The sequence below is a fragment of the Chionomys nivalis genome, chromosome 25 (genome assembly GCF_950005125.1).
Source record: "Chionomys nivalis chromosome 25, mChiNiv1.1, whole genome shotgun sequence".
Taxonomy (NCBI): domain Eukaryota; kingdom Metazoa; phylum Chordata; class Mammalia; order Rodentia; family Cricetidae; genus Chionomys; species Chionomys nivalis.
In genome coordinates, this window is record NC_080110.1 from 19005329 (window position 1) to 19029983 (window position 24655).

The 24655-nt window shown below is 36.1% G+C and overlaps 1 protein-coding gene across 2 annotated transcripts in view; it reads right to left on the minus strand.

Annotated features, from left to right (window-relative positions):
- The window catches only part of Ptprq (protein tyrosine phosphatase receptor type Q), a 169657-nt gene that overhangs the window by 94198 nt on the left and 50804 nt on the right, over positions 1-24655 (minus strand). For both annotated transcript variants that reach the window (XM_057757836.1, XM_057757837.1), the window contains exons 18-25: positions 18554-18714; positions 17762-17907; positions 12416-12584; positions 10005-10295; positions 9473-9748; positions 8918-9069; positions 5167-5308; positions 2331-2600 (exon numbers count right to left, since the gene is read on the minus strand). In XM_057757836.1, the coding sequence (XP_057613819.1) occupies positions 2331-2600; positions 5167-5308; positions 8918-9069; positions 9473-9748; positions 10005-10295; positions 12416-12584; positions 17762-17907; positions 18554-18714 (1607 nt within the window). The remainder of the gene's footprint in view (positions 1-2330; positions 2601-5166; positions 5309-8917; positions 9070-9472; positions 9749-10004; positions 10296-12415; positions 12585-17761; positions 17908-18553; positions 18715-24655) is intronic.

Sequence of the window (24655 nt, forward strand, 5' to 3'; positions counted from 1 at the left end):
GCTGAATAAATAAAGTTAGGCTGGAGACAGCCACTCTATGGGGAAAACATATAGGTAATAGCATTAGTGGAGAGACAAATTCTAACTGGTGATAAGTTCTGGGGTAGAATTTCTAGAGTAAGAGAATAGATGAAGCACTTGGAAAAGTGGGTTACTGACACGAGTTACCAACACGGGTTACCGACACACCCTGTGCCTTTCAGTATCACCTCTATGTTTCAAATAGGCAAGTCTGTTGTTTAGATAACAGATCTAAGCTGGCAGAACATAGGAGATCTAAATAGTATACTAGAGTCAATTCAGCTCAAGTCCTTACGTAGAAAGACAAGACTGAAGAGCAGGCTGGGTAACTGTGGGCGGTAAGACCTCTGCAGAGACACTGCAGGAAGCAGTAAAAGCCCAGCATAAAGAACTGTTTGTTTTGCTGTTTTCTTTTTTGGAACCTGAATGCTACCACTGATCCTCATTCCTGCCACTCCTGTATGTAAATATGTTCCTCCATAGGAAAACTGCTAAAGTTTCAACCCAAGACGTATCAAAGATGACAAAGCAGCTGCCACCTTCATGAAAGGGGAATTTAAAACTGAACTGCTCCTATTTTTCCCGACAGTATTCATCAGCTTGAATGTTGGGTATGTTTTCAGAGTTCAGAATCTTCCTGGGAGAAAGATCACAACATGGTTTGAAACCTACAAAGCAATTACAATACGACCATTCTAACCTACAAAGGAAGAATATTGCGAGCTCTAGGGAACATTGCATTAGAAAGATGAATGGGAACTGAATGGATGCTGACCCTGAAGAGGAAGGAAGGCCTTTCAAATTTCTAAAGTTTGTATCCTCAGGGACATAAATGTGAAGTTAAATTAGGTGGTGTGACTTTCACCGGGGACTGGGACTCATAAGATAGTCCGCTGAAGAGGCAATGCATGTGAAGTGGTACAGAGTTATGGCTGTACCACGGATCTCATTAGGGCTGACAGCCAGGGAAGTGGTGTTATCAAGAGCGAGTCCAGGTTTTCTTATGTAACCTGTAGAATGTGGGAGAAGGTAGAAAGAAGGTAACAACACAAAGAAACACCGCTGAGAAGTTGTGATGCTTCTTCTTATAGGCTGGAGCTGAGTGACCTTTTTCTTTTACTTGGATGGTCTAGAAGACAGTTCTGAGGGTTTAGAAAAGAAAGATAGATGCACAGGGCTCTGATACTGCAAGTCTTAAGACTCCACAGAAGCAAACAGAATGCCAAGAAAGCAATTATTAAGAAAATATAGTCTGAAAAGTTTGCATGTTAATTAGTTCATTTAAGTTAATGACAAAACACAGTCAATTCGTTAGAGGGTTTTATATTTGTATAACCATCTTTGTTTCCTCTTCTCAATCTCCCATCAAAGCAAAGAAGGTTAAATATACACTCAGTTGGTACTCAGGGATCATATGCATAGGCTAAGGAAGCACTTGTCTTTTCAAACTAAACTTTAGTATCTTCATATTAGTGTGCTATTGTGACTGTGGAGGTGGCTGAGTGTGCAAATCACCTATCATTCAAGTGTTAGGAGCAAAGTTTCGATCCCTAGATCCTACATAAATGCTGGCTGGGTATGCAGCCTACCTGTAACTCCAGAGCTCGGAAGGAGGAGGAGATGTGAGATCCCTAGGGCAAGCTGATTAGTTTCAGTAGCCATATCGATGAGTTCTGCATTCAACTGAGAGACTCTGACTCAACTTAGAAGGTGGACATGGGTCAAAAAGACTCTCATGTTGGTTCAGGTGTCCATAACAAAACAGAAACAAGCATGTATATGTTTGAACTCATACGCACATCCCCAGACACATACAAACACACATACACATTGGCAGGCATACCTACTACATACACAAACCTCTAAAAACAGATGTCATGTAAATACTATGTACTATGATAAATGTATGATATTATTTATGAATAACTAAATGTTTCAGATTAGTGACCTACTTCATACTAGTTGCCATGAGATCTATCAGGCTAGTTATCGGGTTAGTCCCATACTGATGATCTGCTCACATTAGTTACCTATTTCACACTACTTACCTGAAGCTTAGATACCTGTTTCAGGTTATTTGCCCATTTCATAGAAGCTATTTATTGGTTTAAAACTAGTAAACTGTTTTATATAACTAATAGTCACCTGTTCCGTGTTAATTACTCCATACTAGTTACTGCATTCATGTTAGTCATATACTCAAGGTCAGCTACCCATTTCATAATACTTCAGGTTATTAATGACCTATTTCGGCTTAGTTAATTATTTTACACCTGTTTCAGATCAGTTATGTGCTCCATACTAATTACCTGTCTCGGGGAGGGTGCTGACATTACAAGTGCTTTCCTTGCCTTCGCCAGCTGACGTTGATGCTCTTACTTCAAAGACGTATGATGTATTGGCAAGAAGTTTTGTAAAAGTATACATGTGGTCTTGGGGAGAAAGGTTTGTAGAATTCCTTTCAACTGTTATCACATACTGAATTATTATTCCGTTCGTTTTCCTGGGCGGATCCCACATCACTAACACTGACTGCCAGTTACGTGCCATACACTCTATATTCTGTACGACATCTGGAACTTAAGAGAAAAATATTTATTCCGAGTTAACATTTATGCACACATAGTAAACTATTGAACTATGCAACCAAGACCTAAGATGAGATTTCACAAAGATGAAATAAAAATTTAATATGTCAACTTTTCTAATATGTGTGCAATGAGTTCTTAACATAAATGGCTAATGGAACTTTTGTCTCCGATCTTGCTAATGCTCACAAGTTTGAGCTGTTAATGGAATGTTTTTCTAGGCCCAAGCAGCAAACACATTCTCACATAGTCTCAGAAATGCACTGGTCTCAAGTCCAGGCAGTCACTGATGTCAGCTTTCTTAATCAGGATGGTACAACCTTCTCAATAGCTGTTACTGGATATTTTTTGCAATGCAAAATTGTCTGCTGTCACTGTTTCAGGTCCAACAGGGCTTGGAAGTTCATAAGAAAAGCAGAGACATTTTATTGGGATTCTTTGGAAGGACAGGGACTATATTAAAAGTGTCTGGAGATATTGTTTAAAGGGTTTCAGGTTTTTCTGCTAGAATTTCTCTCAATTTATTCGATAATGGCTTCTTTTCTCTGGGGTCCATTCTATGCAATTGACATGAATGAAGGGTAATATCCGATGTGTGAGAGTGATTATAGGTTAGAGACTCTGGCTACTTTCAGTGGACATATCCAATAATGTCCCTTAGTTTTAATTTTAGCCTAACTTCAATTTTAGTTTTAGACATTTTAGCATAACTTCATTGTTATGGTAAAATGAGGATAGTGGAAGAAAATTACAATGTGGTTAATTCACGATTACAAACTGTTCACGACAATAATAAAGAGATGTTGCTATTATATAAACTTGATTTAAAGAAAGTTCATGAAATCTATAACTTCTCAACAATTGTTCTCTGGTCCTAAATGTGTCCCTTATAAACCTTACTTCTGTAGGATGAATACATCAATGCAGAAAGACAATACTAAAATGTGTCTAAAATAAACAAATTGAACATTTTGGGAACATCTACTTAACTGACTCACTGAATTCCCAACAAATAATAAACAATACATAAAAAATGAGTTGAGAGAGAGTGGTCCACACCTTTAATTTCAGGACTTGGGGCAAGTGGGATCTCTGAGTTTAAGGACAGCCTACTCTGTCTGTGTGTGTGTGTGTGTGTGTGTGTGTGTGCAAATTTTCTATTATTTTTGTAATCAGAGCATTATGTTTTGTGACATAACTTTGTTACTGAAAAATATTAGTTTATGAAGCAGTTTATGTAAGATGATCCTCAACCTTTATTCATTTTGTGAATACCATTACATATTTTATAGGTTGAAAATATTTTGATATTTTCACTCAAGTTGATTCACACTTACCTTAGTCATTTCCATAATTTCCAACAACAACAACAAAACAATGATGGTTTTCCACTTGGGTTACTCACTAAGTGTGGAAGGCACATTACACTTACTCTGCCTGGATCGTGACTTCTTCATGCAAAGGATGGAATACTTATGATAATATTTATGCTACATTTATTGCATGATAAACTTGCTAATAGTAAGGTTTGATGGATATTTTCCAATTTTGGACAACACCTACACTGTATGTGGCTAATGTGTGTTTCTTTTCAGTGGAAGAAGCAGAGCTCGAAGAAATCTTGAGACTTTGTCAAGGTTACACAACCAACAAGTCATGTAGCTAGAATTCTAATTCAGACACTGATTGCACAGCTCCAACTCCAAATACTAGGGGTTTGATTTGTCTGTAGAAATTCTGGGAGAGAAGAACTCAAGTGTCTGTAAGTTCATGGGGGAAATTATTGATTTAACATCTTTAACCTCCAATCTTAATGTGGAGGTTCATTAATACAAGTACATCCAGAACTGTGATGATTGAGTAGAGAAGGAATTTTCAGTCATTTATTAATCATTGTTAAAAAGAAAAGATGAGGAGGGGTGTCTTCAAATATATGACCTAGTTAGTAGGAAAAAAGGGGGCATATTTAACCCACAATTAACTAATTCACAAATGAAAGTTATTTAACGCCTACACAGAGTCTAGATGTGGCCCATACCATTGTGCTACAGTAGTTTGGTTGCTGGGAAACCAGGCCAGAGGCCCTTTATAGTACTCTATGTTATTAGGGGACTGTATGAAGTACAAAAGACAACACTGACTCCTTCCTCTCAAACCTTATAGCTTACCTTCTTGAAGAACAATCCTAGTCACAACTCATGAAAATCTGAACAGTTATGTTAGAAGTACTGGTTCAGTTACCTGCTCTTCCCAGCCCCACAGGCAATCCTAAGAATTGGGACATTTCACAGTCTAGAAGCCTGCCTTGTCGCCTCTTTGGAAAAAAAAAAGGTAGCCTTTTATTTTGTTTTTCTCAGTTATAGAGGAAAAGTTGTATATAAATATGCATGTATCAATACATATATATGATTCCAGAAAGGACCCAGCCTAACCTTTAAGCCCTGGAATTCATTTCCCCTTTGAGGGAATACTAAATGACATTTTATTAAACAGAGGGATGGTGAGAGTCTTGACTAAATATGAGAGCAAACATTGCAGAGGCAAAACTGTGACTAACCGGACTCCCGAGTTGTGAATTTCACTACATTACTGAATTGATTGCCATTTCCGACTTTGGTAAATGCAGACACACTGATCGAGTAGGTCTTGACAGGCTCCAGCCCAAACAGTTTGGCATCAGTTTGAAAACCTGAAATATTCTGAAAAGCAAAAGATGCTTAGTCACAAGGCATCTTCAAATATGTATTTGTCATCCCAGATATATGCAAACATAATGATATATTTCTCTTATATTTAACCTAGGAGTTGATGAATATTAATAATTAAAACAATCATTAACATTCTGCACTGCAGGGCATGCTGAGCTTATGATACAAAGATGAACTGTGTACCATTTTGATCTTGACGAATCTCATAATTTTGTTTTTGAACTGTTCTTTAGAATCATGAGTTTATGATAATTTCCTTTCAATTCGCTAAGTGAAAGTTTCAAATTTAAGTGCAGTTTACGGGCAGTGAGCAGTAGTCATGTCTTCCAAATTCACATTCACCTACTTGCTAATACCCAACATATCTGTATGTGTTTACTGATCTACCAGCAACTGCTTTATACTATTCCAGCCAGTGGAAAGAAAGCCATAGATAAAACAAAGTCTGTCTCCATGGAACTTAAGTTGGAGATTCCAAACAATGCCTAAAGTTCTATGTTGACAACTTTCTTAGGAAAATACAGGGAAAAAAAAACTAAAAAGTCTTCATAGTTGACTAGAGAAGAATATGCTTTCTTATAGAAAACTTCCCAGCTAATAAAAAAAAAATTTATAAGGAAATGTATCCCAATGAAAGCGAAAAGTGAAGCTGAAGCACTTATATAACAGTCAAACAAACCCTCAACTGTACATCTCAAAAAATAAACTATATGGCCTATTGAATATTTCCCTAGTGGAAATTTACCAAGAACACTAATCTACTCATTTGTTTGGAGGAAGTGCCAGGACATTTGTGTGGCAGTCAAGGGACAACTGGTGAGAGCCAGTTCTCTCCTTTTATCATGTGGTTTTGGAGAATGGGCTCAAGTGGTCAGAGTTGGTGGTAAGAAACTTTCCTAGCTGATCCATTGTGCCATCCAGCGAGTATTAAGTCTTAAGGTACCTACATTGATAATAATGCTAGATCACATTTTAAAATCATCTCTACGAAACCCGGGTGTATTTAGGAATAGATAGGTATATGCATATACACATATGCATGTAATAATAATTAATGAAAAAGAATTCATGATTTTGTAAGAGAGCAGAAGGACATAAAGAAGGGCTTGCAAGAAGGAAGGAATGTTGTAATTATTGTCTCAAATTTGTTCTTTAAAAGAAAATAATCTACAGGAAGACACTAACAGCTCGGGGGACTTGCTCTACCACCTCTTTCTTATTTCACACTTTCTATTTATAAACCATTCTGAGAGATGATCTGTGGAGTATATGAATTAATAAACAGATCATGGTCCCCATCAGCAAGAAAACTTTATATTAGCTATTAAAATCCACATAAAAAGTACAATAAAAATCCATTTTGATTTTGGCTCAGAAGAACTAGTGACCAGGGAAATGACTAAACTTGAGAGTTTAATCATTCACTGAAATAAATTAGCTTATTAGCTGTTGAATATATTCACACAGAAGTGAGTCTTTAAAATTTTTTTCTATTAAATAAATGACTTCTTGCAGCATTTTAGAGTGACCCAAATTTCTCAGTAATGTCAACGTCTCAGCATGCCCTGACGAGGAGCCAGTGACATCTGGAATGGCCCCAATGCTATGTTGCCTCAACAGAGTCACAGGTAATTGAGAACAGAAAAAGAACAAAATGGAACATAGAATGATCCTGGTAGGAAAAGCTGAAAAAGCCAGTAGCGATGACAATCAGATATAAGGAAAACAACCAGCATGGTAAACTGAATATTTAGAGGTGGGCGCAACATGAGAAGAGACTTAAAGGAATCTGAAGAAAAATATAATCATTAAGAAGGATTGAAAACAGTGGCAAATAGAAGCAATCAAATGCAGTAGATCTTTAAAAAGAAAAGTACTTGCTCTAAAATTATATACTTAACATTGTGTGGCATAAAATTGTATGTTTGCTACTAGTGAAATATTAATGGAAAACATAATAGGGATGTTTAAAGATACTGAAACCATATTCAGGTAACAGTATAATGTTTTCTTATGTTCAAAGCTACCACGACACTAGAGGGAATTTTTGTTCTTCTTTAGTCTCTGTGCAATGAACGCTAATGCATTTAGTGTATTTCTGGAATTGTCCAAGGTGTTTTATATGGATTTGCCTATACAGTCTTCATTAACACGGGAAGCTTTTTAATTCTTATTTTACATTTGAAGAAAATAATTTTAAGAGGATAAGTAACTTCTATAACGCATCCCTGTAAATCTCAATGGAAAGATTTGAACCAGGTAATTTGATATCAGAGCCTTTGCTTTATCATTCTGTTAAGAGTGTTTATATTAAAGGCCATCATTCTATGGAAATTAGGTCATATATATGCAAGCACACTCCGATGCATATACAAGGTAATCTTAACAATGGGATTGTTCCAAAGAAACTATTTCTCGCCTGTGAATATTTTCTATAGCCCATACAGGCAATCCAAAATTATGAGAAAACACTGAGATTAAAGTTGGGATAGACAATAAAGGGCTAGACACTTGGGTCACTAATACAAGTTTTATTGTTCTGGGAACCATTCCACGTTTAGGAAGTTACATAATGCAAATGCTACTCAGCCTATCAGATATTAAAGCAATATATTAATTTCCAGGAAAGAAGATGTTGTTCATGATGACGACAACAAACAAACCATAACTGTTGCTCTTGATTTTCTACAATTGTCTTTGTAAACTGCACATGCCAGAAAATGGGTTTTTCAGAGAAATAAATTATAGTATTCACAACATTGAATGTTTACTCTGCATTTTTCACTCTTCTTGCAAATAAAAAATATCCTAGGAGTTTTATTTGCCATTGGAAAAAAAGAGAAGAGAGAGAGAGAGAGAGAGAGAGAGAGAGAGAGAGAGAGAGAGAGAGAAAGGGAACTTTCTGAAGTAACTACTAGCTAGTTGGCATTCGAACGCTAGAACTCTAAGTTTCAGATATATTATTCTATTGGTTCTTTGCATATTTTTCACTGATCCTACGTCCAAACAAAATGGAACAAGGAAGAGACACTGAGAGTTGCAAATGACTTACCATTAAAAGTCACAGAATAAAAATTTGTCATAGAGGACCCAGAGGTTGACATCACTTGCCTTCTGGAACCATTACCACAAGTCCAGTGTAAATACTTTGTGAAAAGTATTCATTTGATACTTATTTCATCAATAAAAAGAACTATAGTATATATTAGATTTTAAATAAAGCTCACAAATCACTGTATATTTCCTAGCATTAAATAAATGATAGAGTTAGTTCTTGAACTGTAGAAACTGTGAGAATAGGTAAAACGTTCTCAGAAGCATTCAGTTCTCATCTGAAAAATGGTTCCCTATATTTTCCACTGACATCCATATTATAGGAAAAGGGGATTTTTATGTAAATATTTTCATTGTTCAATTAATCACTGTGGTCAGGAATCAAATTCAGAGCTTTGCACATAAGAGGCAAATATCCACTACTAAACTATTTCTCCATCTTCTTCCCTTGTTTAATATGAAGCAGCCCATTTTCCTTCAGCTCAAAACATTTTAATATACTTTCTGAGTGTCTGAAATCAATATATGCCATTACAATCAACCTACCTTATAAAATATAGTATCAGTGTCATGCTCATGAATTTTAAAACTATAGACTTTAACAATACCGCCTGGAAGAGGACTTGGGCTCCACGTCAGCCATACGAAGTCTGAAGTGTAGTTGATTAAAGTCAGATTCTGAGGAGGTGCTAAAGGCACTGCAGGGAAACACATTATAAAACTTGTGTTCATAAATCGTGTATCACAGAAATACTGTCTCGATTCTAACTACGTGAAGAAACAAATTCAGAGAGATTTATAAAACGACCACATGTTGTAATTCTCAAAATAAATACCACAAATAATTCTGCTCCTATATTTATGACCCTGGGCTTCAAAACAGTTTTAAACAGAGCAGACAATTCTGAAGCCTGACCTCGGGGGGAGGAGGGGGAGGGAGGGGATAAAAGGAAAAGAAAAGAGATCAGCAAAGTAGAAGGAGGATGCTAAGTTGGCTACCAACAGGATCTAATATTCTTTGTTGTTCCGGCTGTTCCTTCAAAACAGAGTGTGCAAGGTGAACAGAGAAATCACTTGGCGTAGCATTATCTTCCAGCTTACCTGATTCATCTGTGTAAAAGAAAAGGATGCTAGAAGGACCGAGTCCTTTTACTGTTCTTGCAGCAGCGAAAAAGCTATACAAGGTAAATGGCGAGAGTTCTTCCAGGACTATGTGGTTACCAGAAGTGATGAAAGAATGGTTTGCATGCGGTCCTTGTAAAGTTAAATGATAACTTAGAATTACACCATTTGGCTTTAATGGGGGATCCCATGATAAAAGAATTGAGGTAGAAGAAAGGTTTTTAAAAGTGTTGATTATTGGTGGAGTTTCTGGAACTATAAAAGAAAAAGAGAGTGTTAAATGAGGTGACAAATTTTTATTAGTAAAGAAGACGCTTCAAATATATAATTGGGCTTAATTTTATTAGTAGACTGGTTTAATTATAAGTCACTTAGGACTTACTATGTCTATTGAAAATATAATTACTTGAGAACATAATTATAAATGATGTCTTCTGTAAAAAAATAAAAGCAATGCAAACAAAGAGGACATTAATAATCTGCAAAATAAGCAACAACAGGTTCTTCCTACCGTCTTCTTCGGTTTTGATGTGTAGCCGGGCAGTATAGGTCTCAGAGAACCCCTTTTCTGTTGATGGTGTAATTTTAAATATATAATCGGCATATTTTTCCAGATTATCAAAATGTATGCTGTTTTCACGTGTAATCAGAGGTGGCCTCGTGCCGTGAGGACTCTGCTGGGGAGTCAGCGAGACATAATAGAAGACAAGGCCATTTGGCTGAGATGGTGGCGCCCAGCTCACATTTATTGTGGTTGATGAAATGGACTCAAAAGTCAGGTTTCCAACAAACCCTTCAGGTACTGAGGTAGGCAATGATCAGAACATGAAAGTCATTTGTTATTCCAGAGGTAACAATTTACAAATTGGATGTAGTTATTGAAACACCATCATGAGCTCTTACATGTACATTCTTTAACTACAAACATGCATATTCATATAAATATGAAAATTATTAAAAATAATCCTTTTTATTCTGAACACATGAAAGAGTTGTATTTCTATCATATTTTTCTGACTTACCTTTCTTACCATGTGGGGATTACATGTGTTTATATGCAGCACATTTTAAAGTAGAACCAATAATTTTTTAATTTTCTAAATAATGTATTTGATTTACTTATTCCAATGATTATCTGAATATGCAGAGACAGATCCTTAGAGTCCATAAGAGACTTGGTCAAAGTCATGTTTGTAGCATGAATGTTTAACTCTAAATTTTTCTGACCCCAGGAACAAGATGTCTCCAGCCAACAAAACACTAACCTGCATTTGTACTTTAAGAAATTATTCCACTTACAAAATTTTAATTTTCAGACTTCAACTAGACTCAATGTGAATTTGAAAGTCTCACAAGACACAATGCACAGCAAATAGTTATTACTTGTGGTGCTGCAATTATAACTGATAAACTATTATGGGTTACAATTATCCTGGGAGAGATATACAATTAAGAGAGTCTGAAATGATATTGACCACATTATACTAGGTTTTGTTAAACATTCCTTAATTATACATTTTCACATGTTGATTATATTCTATGGGTGAACCTGTCCTCTACTCAAGTTATTTTTGCCAAAAACAAGGCAAAGTTTTTCATATTTATATTGGTAGAATAATGATTTTTTTCCAAACAGTACACATTGGGATTTAACTCAGTAGAACTTTAAGTCAAAGTCATTCTCAATAAGACAGTAATCTTTATAAAAATAAACAAGAAGGGGGCTGGAGGGATGACTCAGCAGTTAAGAGCACTTGCTTCTTTTCCTGAGGATCTGGATTGGGTTCCCAGAGCCTACATGGTGACTCACACACTCTTTAACTCTGGTAGTGGGGGGCAGGAGAGTTTCATGTCCTTTTCTGGACTCTGAGGGAACTCCAGTCTCCTGATGCACTCACAAACATGCAGGCAAAGCACCCATACATATACAAACAAATCCTTAATATTAAACAAAATGGAACAGAAGCCACATGGGAAATGGACACTAATCCACCTTCCTTTTCATTTTAGAAACCTGAAACAACAAAAAAAAAATTCGAAATCAAGGGTTCAGTCATCATAGTTGTGTGAATGGCCTGCGTGAACAGCATTCTGAAGCTGTAAACAAAAAATTTCTTTTAATGCAAATAGACATTTTTATTATGTTTGTCACAAAGACAATTTAGAAAATGCTTCATGAAGTCCTGCATGGATTAAAATTCAGAAAAAAAAAAGTTAGCTGCTGGGGATTCAAAGCAACTTCTGAAACAAATGAGCAGGTGTCCTAACTATCGCAAAAATCATCCGTGCTTGCAGGAGTACTCTTCCTTGTCATTCTGGACGACTGGGACATCGCTCAAAGCAACAGAAACAACAAGATTTTAGTGGATTGATGAGAAGAAAGCCTGCGTCGAGCCTGTCCGTTATTCAAAAGTGATTTTTACCAAGAACAAGCAATGTATTCCTCTGTTGTGTTTATATTACTCAACTTATATTTTTTCAATCTATATATGTTCAAATGTTGTTATAAAGGATGAAGGGCAGAAACTTTGGTACTTCTTATATATAAGGCTGTAACAGAACAGATTGGTAAAATGAGATCTAGTGAACATTATAAGTCATAGAAAGAGTGTTCAACTTCCAGGTGTTTATGAAGAAACATGTAGAGAACCCTCAGCTCATTCACAGCACAGCGCTAAAATAAAAATAAATAAAATAAAATAAAAACTATCAACCATATGAAAATAATATTAAGCAGGAAAAATAGAAGAAGCTGTTTTAGTTATAGTAGTCAGAACTGCATTAGATACATTTAAAGTCCTAGCACAAGTAGTTAAATGCCTAACAGATTTTAATACCAATGTACACAAATAGAAGTTTCTGACAAATTTGAGATTTTTAAGTTTCCTGATTAAAGATAAAATCACATGTGCATTTACATACTGTCTTGGTCTGTGTATACAGAAATTACGTCACTGCTTTTATTCCCATTTCCGACAGAAGTGCTTGCTGTAACCCAGAATGTATAGTAGCTGAATATGGCCAGTCTGTATATTTTTGCAGACACTGTTACATTGTCAGGCTCATTGGTTACTTCAAGGAGGGTAAAATTCTGAAAAATAAGCACATCATTGTAATAGTTCAGAGTGCATTTTAGTAGGCATGACTGTTGCAAAATAGTTACTGACCAGGAACTGTCTGTTATGGTTTGAATATTTCATTTCTTAGGAGAAATAGCATAAGACAATGTTATCATAAAAACTGAACTGGGCTTGGTGGTAGTTGTACACACCTTTAATCTCAGTACTCAGGAGGCAGAGGCAGGAGGATCTCTGTGAGTTGGAGGCCAGCCTAGTCTACAGGAGTTAGTTCCAGGACAGGTTCCAAAGCTACAGAGAAACCCTGTCTCAAAACTAAAAATTAAACTGGAACTATGTTTGTACTAAAAGTGAACTAGGTGGTAGCAGTTTTTCTTTTTAGATCAATTTATCAAATATTAAAGAGAAACACACTAGCGTTATATCCAGTAGAAAATGACAAATGGCCAAGAGAAAACTTTATGGCTATACTGGCCAAGCTCAGTTTCCCTTAGGAAATTTTTAGGCATTTTTCAAATTATAGATATTTTCCTAACAGATGTGAAAGAAAAAATTAAAACAGCTTTTCATTTTTTCCATGAATAATAACAGAAGTGTTGAAGTATTTGCCTGATCTACAAACTCAAAGCATTTTTAGTATTCATCTCCAGTGACTCTTTATTATACTGTATAGTGAACAATGAAAAGGCAGTTAACACACTGATATACAGAGTAAAAATAATGTTCGATATTTTTTCAGTAATAAAAATTTTGTGCTACAATTTCCTTTCTGTACAAAATTTAAAATAAAATATATAATCAAACAAAAATAATTCTAAAATAATGGAAAATAATTTAAGCAAAACCACAAAGTTAGTCAAGAGTCATGCATCTAGTACTTTCAACACCTGGAAGACTGAGTCAAGGGGATCCCTAGTTCAAGGTCAGTTTGCACTACATAGTGACTTCACTGATACACAGTGAACCCTGTCTCAACAGAAGTGTATCAGTACCCATACTTTTATAAGAAAAATGCACTATACAATGTACACAAGTTACTATAAATCTTGCAGACTGAAACTCAAGTACAACAGGGCAAGGCTGCACCAAAATTTAATCTCAAAGCTACGTGGCCCCTAACAATAAAATAGGAACAGCCCTTCCTACTTTAGAGGGAGTTACTAAGGATTAGACTCCATTGACACACACAAACCAATTAATGCTGTGCCTAACTACAATAAAAGCAAGAATAATTTGCTTAAGTAATTAATGTAGGATACTCCATTTGATTAAGTCTATAGTCAAGATGATTCTAAAATTCACTGACTTAAAAATTTGCTTAGTTTTATGGTTCTTTTGACATTATCTGTTAGTACAATAAAAGATTTGTTTTGGTTTTTGTGCCTTATTTGACAATAGACATGTTAAGAACATCTAACAATTTCTCAGAAATGTGATATATGAGCTTAGATGCCTTCCGATACCTTGTACCCATAGAATAGCTGTACTCATAGAATCACTGCTTGATATAACCACAACATAAAAATATTAACACTGGAAGTTTATTAAATGAATTTTATCTTTCCTTTGGAATAGAATTCATTCTAATTATCTGCAAACATCACAACTAAACAAGAAATGATTTTGAATCATTCTTTCCTGTTGGGTATATGTCTTAGCATACATAGACATCAAACAATTTCTTAAAATCTTAGGCATTATCCAGGTGATTATTTCATTAATTCACTCACCTTGTATTTCTTATTTTTGTCTCATACTGTCTTGGGGCTCAAATTATATAATTAAACCTTACATTTTGCTCACATAAATAAGGCCAGAAGGTAATCTACAAATGTTTTCAAAGTTGATTATCAAGCAAACTTATTTTAACACTTTTAAACGTATTTGACATTTTGTCAGACATCCTAAAAAAACATGACACATGTTAGTAGAAACAATAATATGAGGTCATTTCCTCTACTAAAAACAGTGTGTGATAACAGAAAAGGGGGATCTTGATCTCGTCAAGAACAATGGCACTGGGTTTTGATCCTACTGCACGTACTGGGAGCCTAGGCAGTTTGGATGCTCACCTTACTAGACCTGGATAGAGGTGGGTGGTCCTTGGACTTCCCACAGGGCAGGGAACCCTGATTGCTCTTAAGGCTGATGAGGGAGGGGGACTTGGATGGAGGAGGGGGAGGGAAATGGGAGGCGGTGGCGGGGAGGAGGCAGAAATCTTTAATAAAGACATAAATAAATAAATTTAAAAAAAAAAGAAAAGGTGGATCTTTGAGCAGTAAAGAGCTTACACTCCTCAAAAAAGCATGGAAAGATGGGTGTAGTTCCTGCTCAAATGCTTCTAAATCATAGAGCTAAGTGCTGCAAATCTTGTTCCATGCTAACAATTTTATGCTATTTCAATTAAAATATTTCCAGGAACATAGAAGAAATATGAATGTCATATGTTCCATTTTTATTCATTGTGTTAGTTATAACAGAAGAATCCTAAGACATAAACCAGATGTCTGGAATAAAAGGTAAATAAAACATGCTAAGGATCGGGGTGTTCCACAAAGTTCTATGAGGAGACAGAAGAAGATGAAAACTATATACATAATCTGCTGCTGTGTAATTTTTCATTCCAAGTATTTTCTCTACCAACTTATAAAAAGAGAAGATATGCCACTTTGAACATTAATTTTAGAGATACATTAAAGCCTGAGTGAATGTCAAGCAACATGAGACTGTGCTTCTGAAATGTTGGAGCATCACTTGCCTATGCCTCCTTGCAGCTGTCACACTTAAAAGCATTCTTAAGATTACTTAATAGGAGATAACCTATTCTAACACTGACGAGTTAAAAATGGGATCATATTCTATACATAGATTTGAATATATAGACTTAGACGATTGTGCTGAAACCGGAGGTAGATGTTCAAAACTGAGGGGTAGTTGTAGACAAAGAGAACCAAACTGCAATTTTGCACAAACTGCAAGTATATTGGATGAAGTGAAACCACTGCTTAGATATCAAACTACCCAAAACATTTTGTGATGCTTCTTTTAAATGCAGAAAAAAGTAGAAATCTTCACCTTATGTGGCATGATATAATGCTAAGTCTGAGAGTGACTTTGTGGGAAGAAATAATTGTCTTGGTTTTTTTTCACTTTTCCAAAAGGGACAAAAGTTCTTCTTGATATACACAAAAAAATTAAATAAATAAACAGTTCTTTCTTTTGTTCTTTGTTCTTAAGGCATTTGTTTAAAAATACCTTCACTTTCAATTACACATATATCTATATCTGTACAACTTTTATAAAGTGGTCTGCTTACAAGACATGAAGCTTAACAACTCCACTTGGAGGACAGAATGTGTGCACGGACCTGACTTCTGGACACTGTGTTTTGCTGCCTTTGCCTGAGGTGGTTTGCAAAGCTCTGCCCTTTTCCTACAAACACAGCAAGTCATACAGCAACCTAGTCTCAGAGACAGTCAGTCAATCACAAGTCCTGACTCTAAGCTAAGTGTCCTGAGTAACAAATGAAACTCAGCCTCTGCACAGCACAGTGTATCTGCTGTCTCTTTTAATTAGAACGACACCCAGAAATAGGAATTGCCAAGTCACAACCAATTCAGTCATTTTACCCAGGAAAAACGTTATTCTTCAAATTAGAGCGTTTCTTTTAAATTCGTGTTTCTGAAATTATATTCTAACTCCCCTGTCTTTGAACCAAGACACCACATTTTCTCTTTTTTATGTATAAGAAATCTGATAAATGCTTAATTTGCAGAAATAATATAATCATGCTGGACATAATTGAAAACATTTCTCTAAATTAAATCCATCTTGGCATTTTCATTACTACTATATTCATATCCCAGATAAGACCCCTCTGCAAACTGCAGTCCCATGACCTACATTCTGCAGACTAATAGCCATATGCCTACTGGTCCTTTTGATAACTGATGCTAAGCAATAAGAATATCACTGCAACTATAAAAACATTCTTCCCAATAATAAAATAATTTCAATTGAGGAAAATACTATATTATAAATATTTGTTCTTAATCCCACAGGTAGTGTAGTCCTCAACCCTCATTCCTGAAGCTTCTCTTTTGACAGAGACTATTAAAGAAAAGCACAGCCAACCAAAATGCAGATCAGTGAAGCCATTTCCAATGGACACGTTTCCAATGGGAGTAGAGATTTGTAAAAACCAGAGGGTCAAAGAGTTTACTATGAGATTGTGTCTCTAGTAATGACAGAAGACATACCCACAAAGTCTCATCCACATGGCTTCCCAAATGTGAGCAGAACACAGACAACAACAATGGACATGCCCAAGCGAATGGGGAAGTAGGCAAGGCCTCCACCCTACACAGAGAACTACAGGCAACTGAGGAACGCAGAAAGTGGAATAACTAGTCTTCTCCGGGGAAGAACACACCAATTAGTTAGTTACCTACAACCAAATAGTCAGCCCTGAAGATATATCTATGAGAAACATTATACAGAGTATGCAGGTTGTATTTATGTATTGAGGAATATATACAGAAATACATATATGTATACAATAATAATTAATGAAAAACAGATCATAAATCTGAAAGAGAGCAAGGAGGGATATATGGAGGCTTTGGGGAGGGAAGAAAGGAAAGAAGAAAATTGTGTAGTGTAACTATATCATAATCTCAAAAACTAAAATAAATAATTGAAAATATGCAAGAATATTTAATCACTGAAATTGTACTGCATATAAACAAAATTAAAATCTGTTTTCAACTAAGGAGGAAATGATAGCAAATGAAACCATTATTGTTAAAAGAGAAAAGTTATTGGAGAAATTAAATTGAAGTCTCTTTATGTGGTGTCAGCTTCACTGCTGCAAACATGTGTAAAACTGATACAGACTAGAGGAGAGAGAGAGAGAGAGAGAGAGAGAGAGAGAGAGAGAGAGAGAGAGAGGGAGAGGGAGAGGGAGAGGGAGAGGGAGAGGGAGAGGGAGAGGGAGAGGGAGAGGGAGAGGGAGAGGGAGAGAGAGAGAGAGAGAGAGAGAGAGAGAGAGGATGTAAAAGAACCTGACTTTTCTTCACTATTTTATACATCAATGAGGATTTTATAAAATACATGTCTACATAATTATCAATATAAATAGTCCACAATATCAACAATATTAAGGATATAAAAAGTAATACTCAGCTCTTACCTGCACAAAAGTACTTGACATATTTTTGTAATAAACAGAATAATATTGTATGATTCCATTAGGTTTTATGGGAGGTGTCCAAAAGAGAATTATTGATGAAGAACTGAGATTCACATAATGGACATCTTTGGGAGGATCACTGGGTGCTATAAAACAAATATTTCAGAAAATTGACAGACATGACTACAAGTTAAGCTGAAGTGTCTAAATTTTGCAACAGTTGTTCAGTTAAAAATGGGAATAATCATTTTTGAAAATTCTTAATTTAGGGATAGTATCTGTGGGAATGGCAGAAATTAAATCCATACCATGAGCTGGGCTTTCCTTCTACTCTTAACATACGGTATCTACAGACAGAGCTTTCTTGCTCATACAATACTATCTTGGCTCTAAAAGATTGCCACTGTTCTTGATTTGCAGACAGTAAAATGCCAATTTCTAGTACAGAGTACATGAAAATGAAATCCTATTTTAATGTATAGTCTTGAAATAGCAAAAGCTAAAAGCAAACAGAAAGTCAACCTCACATAGTTTACTTCGATACATTTAGCCTACAGATAAAATATTGGTGATGTATGCTGAATCCATCCACAGATCTCACTCCTTTACTCATCAGAACCCTATGACGTCATACACTGTTTCTACCTTAGCAAATGGGAAACGGAAGTATGGACCAAGTACTTAGATTTCCCAACATCACACAGGAAGTTGATGAAGTTTTATAACGTTGATATTTGATATTATTTTTGAGCTGACTATTCTTCAGAGTGATTGAGATCCCTGAGGACTCACCTCCCTCTGGTGTTCGAAAGTTAATGGTACTGCTTCTTGTCTTCCCATCACCAAATCTGGTGCTAGCTGTGACATAGGCACTGTAGTCCACATTATAGTCTAAGTCTGGCAACTCCAGTGATGCTTCAGTTGCATTAATAACTTTTAGTGATGACTTATCCCTAAGAGAGACAGGAGGAAAGTAAAATCAACATTTGTATTAAATGCCACCACATAATTTTGAGAATAAAATACATCAAAAATATGTGTCACTCCTTCATGGTAATTTATTGACTTAACTTAATAAAGCCGCCACTTATCTGAAATATCAAAAATATTTCAGAATACTTCAATAAATTAACTTCATTAGTTCTCAAGTAATTCAATCAAATGTTAAGTGTTTATAATTACAATTGACTTTGGCCAATTTTAGTGAATCTTGGGATAGTGCAGCTTCATTGGCTTGAGACACTGCTAGGAAAATCACTACTTTGGATGTGTCTGAAAGTGTGTCTTCAGAGAAGATTAACTATTGGAGAAAGATGTCATGAATGTGGATGACATCATCCCAGAGGTTGAGGGTCTGGGTAGAATAACCATCGAAAACAGAAGAGTTAATAAAAGCATGATGTGTCTCTCTTCTTCCTGGCACTCATACCATGAGGTGTTCCCACAACAACATGTACCATGACCAAATCTATGAGAATAATCATAATAATAATTTTATTATTATTATTTCTGTTCTTAATTTGTTCTGCTCACCCATGTATTTATTTCATGTTTATTTATGTATATACAGCTGTGCCTGTCTGTGTGTAAAATGGGAGGGGTGGGGACTGAGGAAGCCAGAGGGATCATATCCCCTGGAGTTGGAGTTACAGAGAGTTTTGAACTACCCAACCTGGGTGCTGGGAACGTACAGAGCTCTGGTCCTGTGCAATAGCAGTACACCTGCTTAACCCCTTAGTAACCTCTCCAGCCCTTGAGCAGGCATTCTACCACTATTAGAGAAGACCAAACCAGACATCTAAAAACACTGTGTATTCAAACTTACATTAGCACACTTTGCATACCAATGCTTAAGTTGCTCACATACTCCCTTCTCTCTATTGTTGTGAAGATAGTATTTATGTCATTATTTTCTCAGATAGACCCATATCTATCACCATGCACAAAACTCAAGTCCAAATGGATCAAAGACCTCAATATCAATCTGAACACACTCAACCTGATAGAAGAGAAAATGGGAAGTACCCTACAAGATATGGGCACAGGAGATCGCTTCCTATGTATAACCCCAGCAGCACAGACATTAAGGGCAACATTGAATAAATGGGACCTCCTGAAACTGAGAAGCTTCTGTAAAGCAAAGGACACTGTCACTAAGACAAAAAGGCACCCTACTGACTGGGAGAAGATCTTCACCAACCCTGCAACAGACAAAGGTCTGATCTCCAAAATATATAAAGAACTCAAGAAACTAGACGTTAAAATGATAATTAACCCAATTAAAAAATGGGGCACTGAACTGAACAGAGAATTCTCAACAGAAGAAGTTCAAAAGGCCAAAAGATACTTAAGGTCATGCTCAACCTCCTTAGCGATCAGAGAAATGCAAATCAAAACATCTTTGAGATATCATCTTACACCTGTCAGAATGGCTAAAATCAGAAACACCAAGGATAGCCTTTGCTGGAGAGGTTGTGGAGAAAGGGGTACCCTCATCCATTGCTGGTAGGACTGCAAACTTGTGCAACCACTTTGGAAATCAGTGTGGCGGTTTCTCAGAAAAATTGGGATCAACCTACCCCTGGACCCAGCAATACCACTCTTGGGAATATACCCAAGAGATGCCCTAGCATATGACAAAAGCATTTGTCCAACTATGTGCATAGCAGCATTATTTGTTTTATACATTTTTATTTCTGTACATTTGTTGATATACATCTATCAAACTGTGATTCAGTATTTCTTGCCATAGTATTTGGCAAAGAAAATATTTTAAGGCAAGATTTATATATATGCTAGAATCACAGATTCACTTTTACTCTATTGTCTGTTACCTATACCTTTTAGGGTATTCATTCAGCAATTTTGAAAAACATTAACTCTCAGTTTTACTGACACATGGCTGACATATGCAGAGACAATATTGTTAAATCCAAGCTGCATTCAAGAATACAGCAAGTAAATTAGCTTTATATGGCTTTACAAAATCATCATGTATCAATTCAAAGTGCATTGAAAGAATAAATGTACAGTGTTTTAATAAAACTATTTAACTAATGTATTTGCCCTCGGCAAGGACTGTGTATCATTGAAAACATATAATATATTGACATAAATGAGGGAAAAGGTTACTTTATCATTTTGATATGGTGAGTACTATTTCATTATAGAAAGTTTAGAGGAACAAATTATTTTAAACTGTAAAAGATTAAGACAGATTTCTGAATAAATCATCTACACACTGTGACTAACATGGTCAAAGAAGCAAAATGATTACACATCAATCCTCATGAGCAATTTTGTAGAGAAATATTCATGACAAGGAGAAGAGTCACCCAGAATGCTAAATATAAAATCCTTTATCTCAAAAACACAGTGACAGAAAGACTACTCAAAGGGATGGTTTTATAAGAATTTTCAATTGTCAGAAGAACTGGAACGACAAAAACTTAGAATCATGGGAGATACAGGAAATCTGGACTAGAGATGCTGTTCTACACAGCAGACATCACTTATCAAGATTCTAAGGGAACCCCAGATAATGCGCATCAGAACCAGGGATTGCCCCTATGTCTCACTAACTTGAAATCCATGAGTAGGGAATGGTGATGCCTGCACCACACCTTCTCAATTAAACTGATAATAGCAAAAGTTCCCCTGAAAGGTTAGTTATCAAGAAGCAAAAACTATGACCTTTTCATAACAACACTGTCTAAGCTTACAAGATATATCTTATTAAAAAATTGCTGGAAACTAAAAAATACATTTTTAGCTACTTTTCAACACTCAAATATATTTCATTATATGGATTATCTTCTTGACTATATTGTAATTTTGCTTCTTATTTGTGAAAAATAATAACCCCACTAAAGTAACCATTAGCTGTATAAAGGGTATTATCCATATGACAAACACCTTAAGAGAGTGGAGATTAAGTTTTGAACCTTAAAACCATACTTTTAATTTACTCACTATCCCAACGTATGATAATAAAGTTTCAATAAAATGTGAATGGTAGTTTACTGACTTAAATTCAGCAACAAACACAGTAGATCTTTACGTGTTTGTATGTAGGCATGCTAAGTGCGTTTTTGTTTGTGTCTGTGTGCGCATGTTCATGTGTGTGATTAGCAAAGACAAATGTGCTGACGAGCTTTCTATTTACCTTTAGAATATTGATGTCTATCTGAGAGCTTGGAGAGATGGCTTAGTGGTTAAGAGCAAAGACAGATCCCCAGAAATTACACAGAAGCTCAAAACTGTCTATAACTCGTTCTGGGGGATCTCACGGCTTCTTTTGACCTCCTCAGGCACCAGGCACACATGTAGTACACAGACATACATGGTAGCAAACCACTCATACATATAAAATTCTAATTAATCAATTAATGAAAATAACAAATCCTGTATAATTTAAGATCCCAAAATGTCATGTCCCCAGGTGAGGATGTGGCTCAGTAGATAGGAATTCTTGCACTGTTAAACATAACGGCCTGAGTTCAAATCCCCAACACTCATATAAAAAGCTAAGCATAGCTGTATGGGCCTGGAAGCTCCACATTTGGGTGAGTGTAGGTGGAGACAGGCAGTTACTGAGAGTTTTCTGACCAGCCAATCCAGTTAAAGTATTGAGATTAGATTCAGTGAAAGAACCTATATCAATGAAATACCATAAAGATGGATAAAAGAAGACAGTCCATCAGCCTTCTCTAGCCTACATATACATACCATACAGAAGCAAAAACAAATACACACTGTGCATGCATGTACAACTCACACACACACACACACATTCACTTAAAAAAATGATCACTTGCCATCTGTCAAGAAAAGGGTGTTTTTTTAAGTCTTGATAAAAAAAAATTCTGAGAAATCAAGCTGGGAGGCATAAGTTAGTCATATTAGAATGTCTCAGGGAAATAACAAAATTATCCAAGTAGATTTGGGAGGGAAACTCCATGTAAATATGTTCCTTCTTATAGCAGAGGAATAAGTAGAAAGCCTTTTGAAAATCTCAGCATGGTGGGTCACCATGTACAGCAAGGTTTACTGAGACCGGAAGTGACAAAAAGATGAGGAAGGGTGTGTGTGTGTGTATGTGATGTTGCAGCCACCATACAGTTGAAGACTAGGGCTAAGAAAACAACAGAGTCTAATATCAGAGGTTCATTGGGGTCTGGGGACTTGGATGAGTCTTGAGAAAATAAGAACTTTTAGACCAGGAACTGTAACTGTAAGTCAGTGTAAGTCGGTGTCATATAAATTCTAAATTGAGGTTAGGCTCAGTGAGCTACAGTAGCACACACTAGAGACCCTGGCTGCCAGCTTTCACTAAACTCCCCTTGGGCTCAGGTCTATCTCAACATAGATCAGAGAAGAAATACCTCTTCAAAGTTAAGAGAATAAGTATTTTTAGGGAGGAATTGAACTTCGAATTTATTGTTTACCCAAGAAAAATTGAACTAAATCCATGGAATGTAAAAAGTATGAGTTGCCTGAAATATTTCCACAGTACTCAACATCGTTACAAAAAAAAGCATAAAGAACAACTTACTGAGAATAAATGTCTTGTTTGATACATGTCACTCTAGCCTTGCGAGAATGCTCAGTATCTGATACTGTTTTTCACAAAAAGTCCTCCTACTTTTATGAACTTCCATTTTGAAGACAAACAACTAGAATTATTGCAATGCTCCCATTTAGGTGATTAGTATAGATCACCATGCAAGCCCAGAAAGGGATAAATCTGGTACAGCCATACCCCTTGGTATACTCTCCAGGCTCGTGTGTGCTGTGTATTATGCTGAGACTCCTGGATGCTTGTGAAGAGAAGCATGGTCACAGCACAGAAGGACAAGATGTTTTACTTACATTTTACTGAAACACCAGAAATCCAGGATACAATGTGCATGGTTCATACATCCAGAAACAACTGTAGATTGATCTCTTTTAATTTTTAATTTATACCCCTGGAACCAACCAATGCATCAACAAATACACTGGGCTCTTCTTCCTAAATTTAGGACAAAGGTACCCATTCCTTCCTCTACTGCTAATATCATCTTTGCCTACACTATTGAATAGCCTACTTCCTGGCATCCCACTAGCCATTTCATCCCCTACAACTCATCCTCTGTAAAGAGCTCAGAGGGTTGGGAATGCTCAGGCAACTCTAAGGGAAAATGGCCAACCAGATTGTCTTCAGGACTTGGCACCTGAGCTTCAGCAGTGCTCTGTCACAATTTTACTCTGCTCTGACTCCATAATCCTGATCAAACTTGGTCTTCAAAATAACAAATCATGTTTTCCCATGGTGGGGTAGGGGGTGTGGAGTCGATATCATCTCCTGTTGGAAAGTTCCCTGCAGACCAATGCAAGACAAAAGGAGCCTTCTTATTACTCAGATCATAAAGGCTGACAGTTTTATGAAGTCCGTTTCTTTCTTTAGATTGTTTATGAGTATTGAGTATACAATCCAGCTTTCTCTTCACAGTGTAGACTCCCTGAGGGTGGAGCTTTATGGTGTCTTGCTCCCAGCGACAGAGGTATTCTACCAATATTGATGAATGAATGAATGAATGAATGAATGAATGAATGCACTAATACCGCTCGTGATGTTCTTAGTGTCACCAAAACTAGACCAAGATGCTAGAAATCAGATATTTATGCAAGAAAGGTAAACTTTAAGGAATAGTATAGTAAGATCTATAGAGGAATTAGGGGAAATATTAAATTGGGGAAGGAAAAGAAAGCTTTGGAGACAGGTCAATCTCTCCAATGCTGGTTCTTCTCAAATCAGAAATGTAAATGTAAGGAAGTATCTGTTTTTAACAAAATTTCATATAAATTCTATTTTTTCTGTTGAAATAATTTAAAATGTCCTTAAAATGTGTT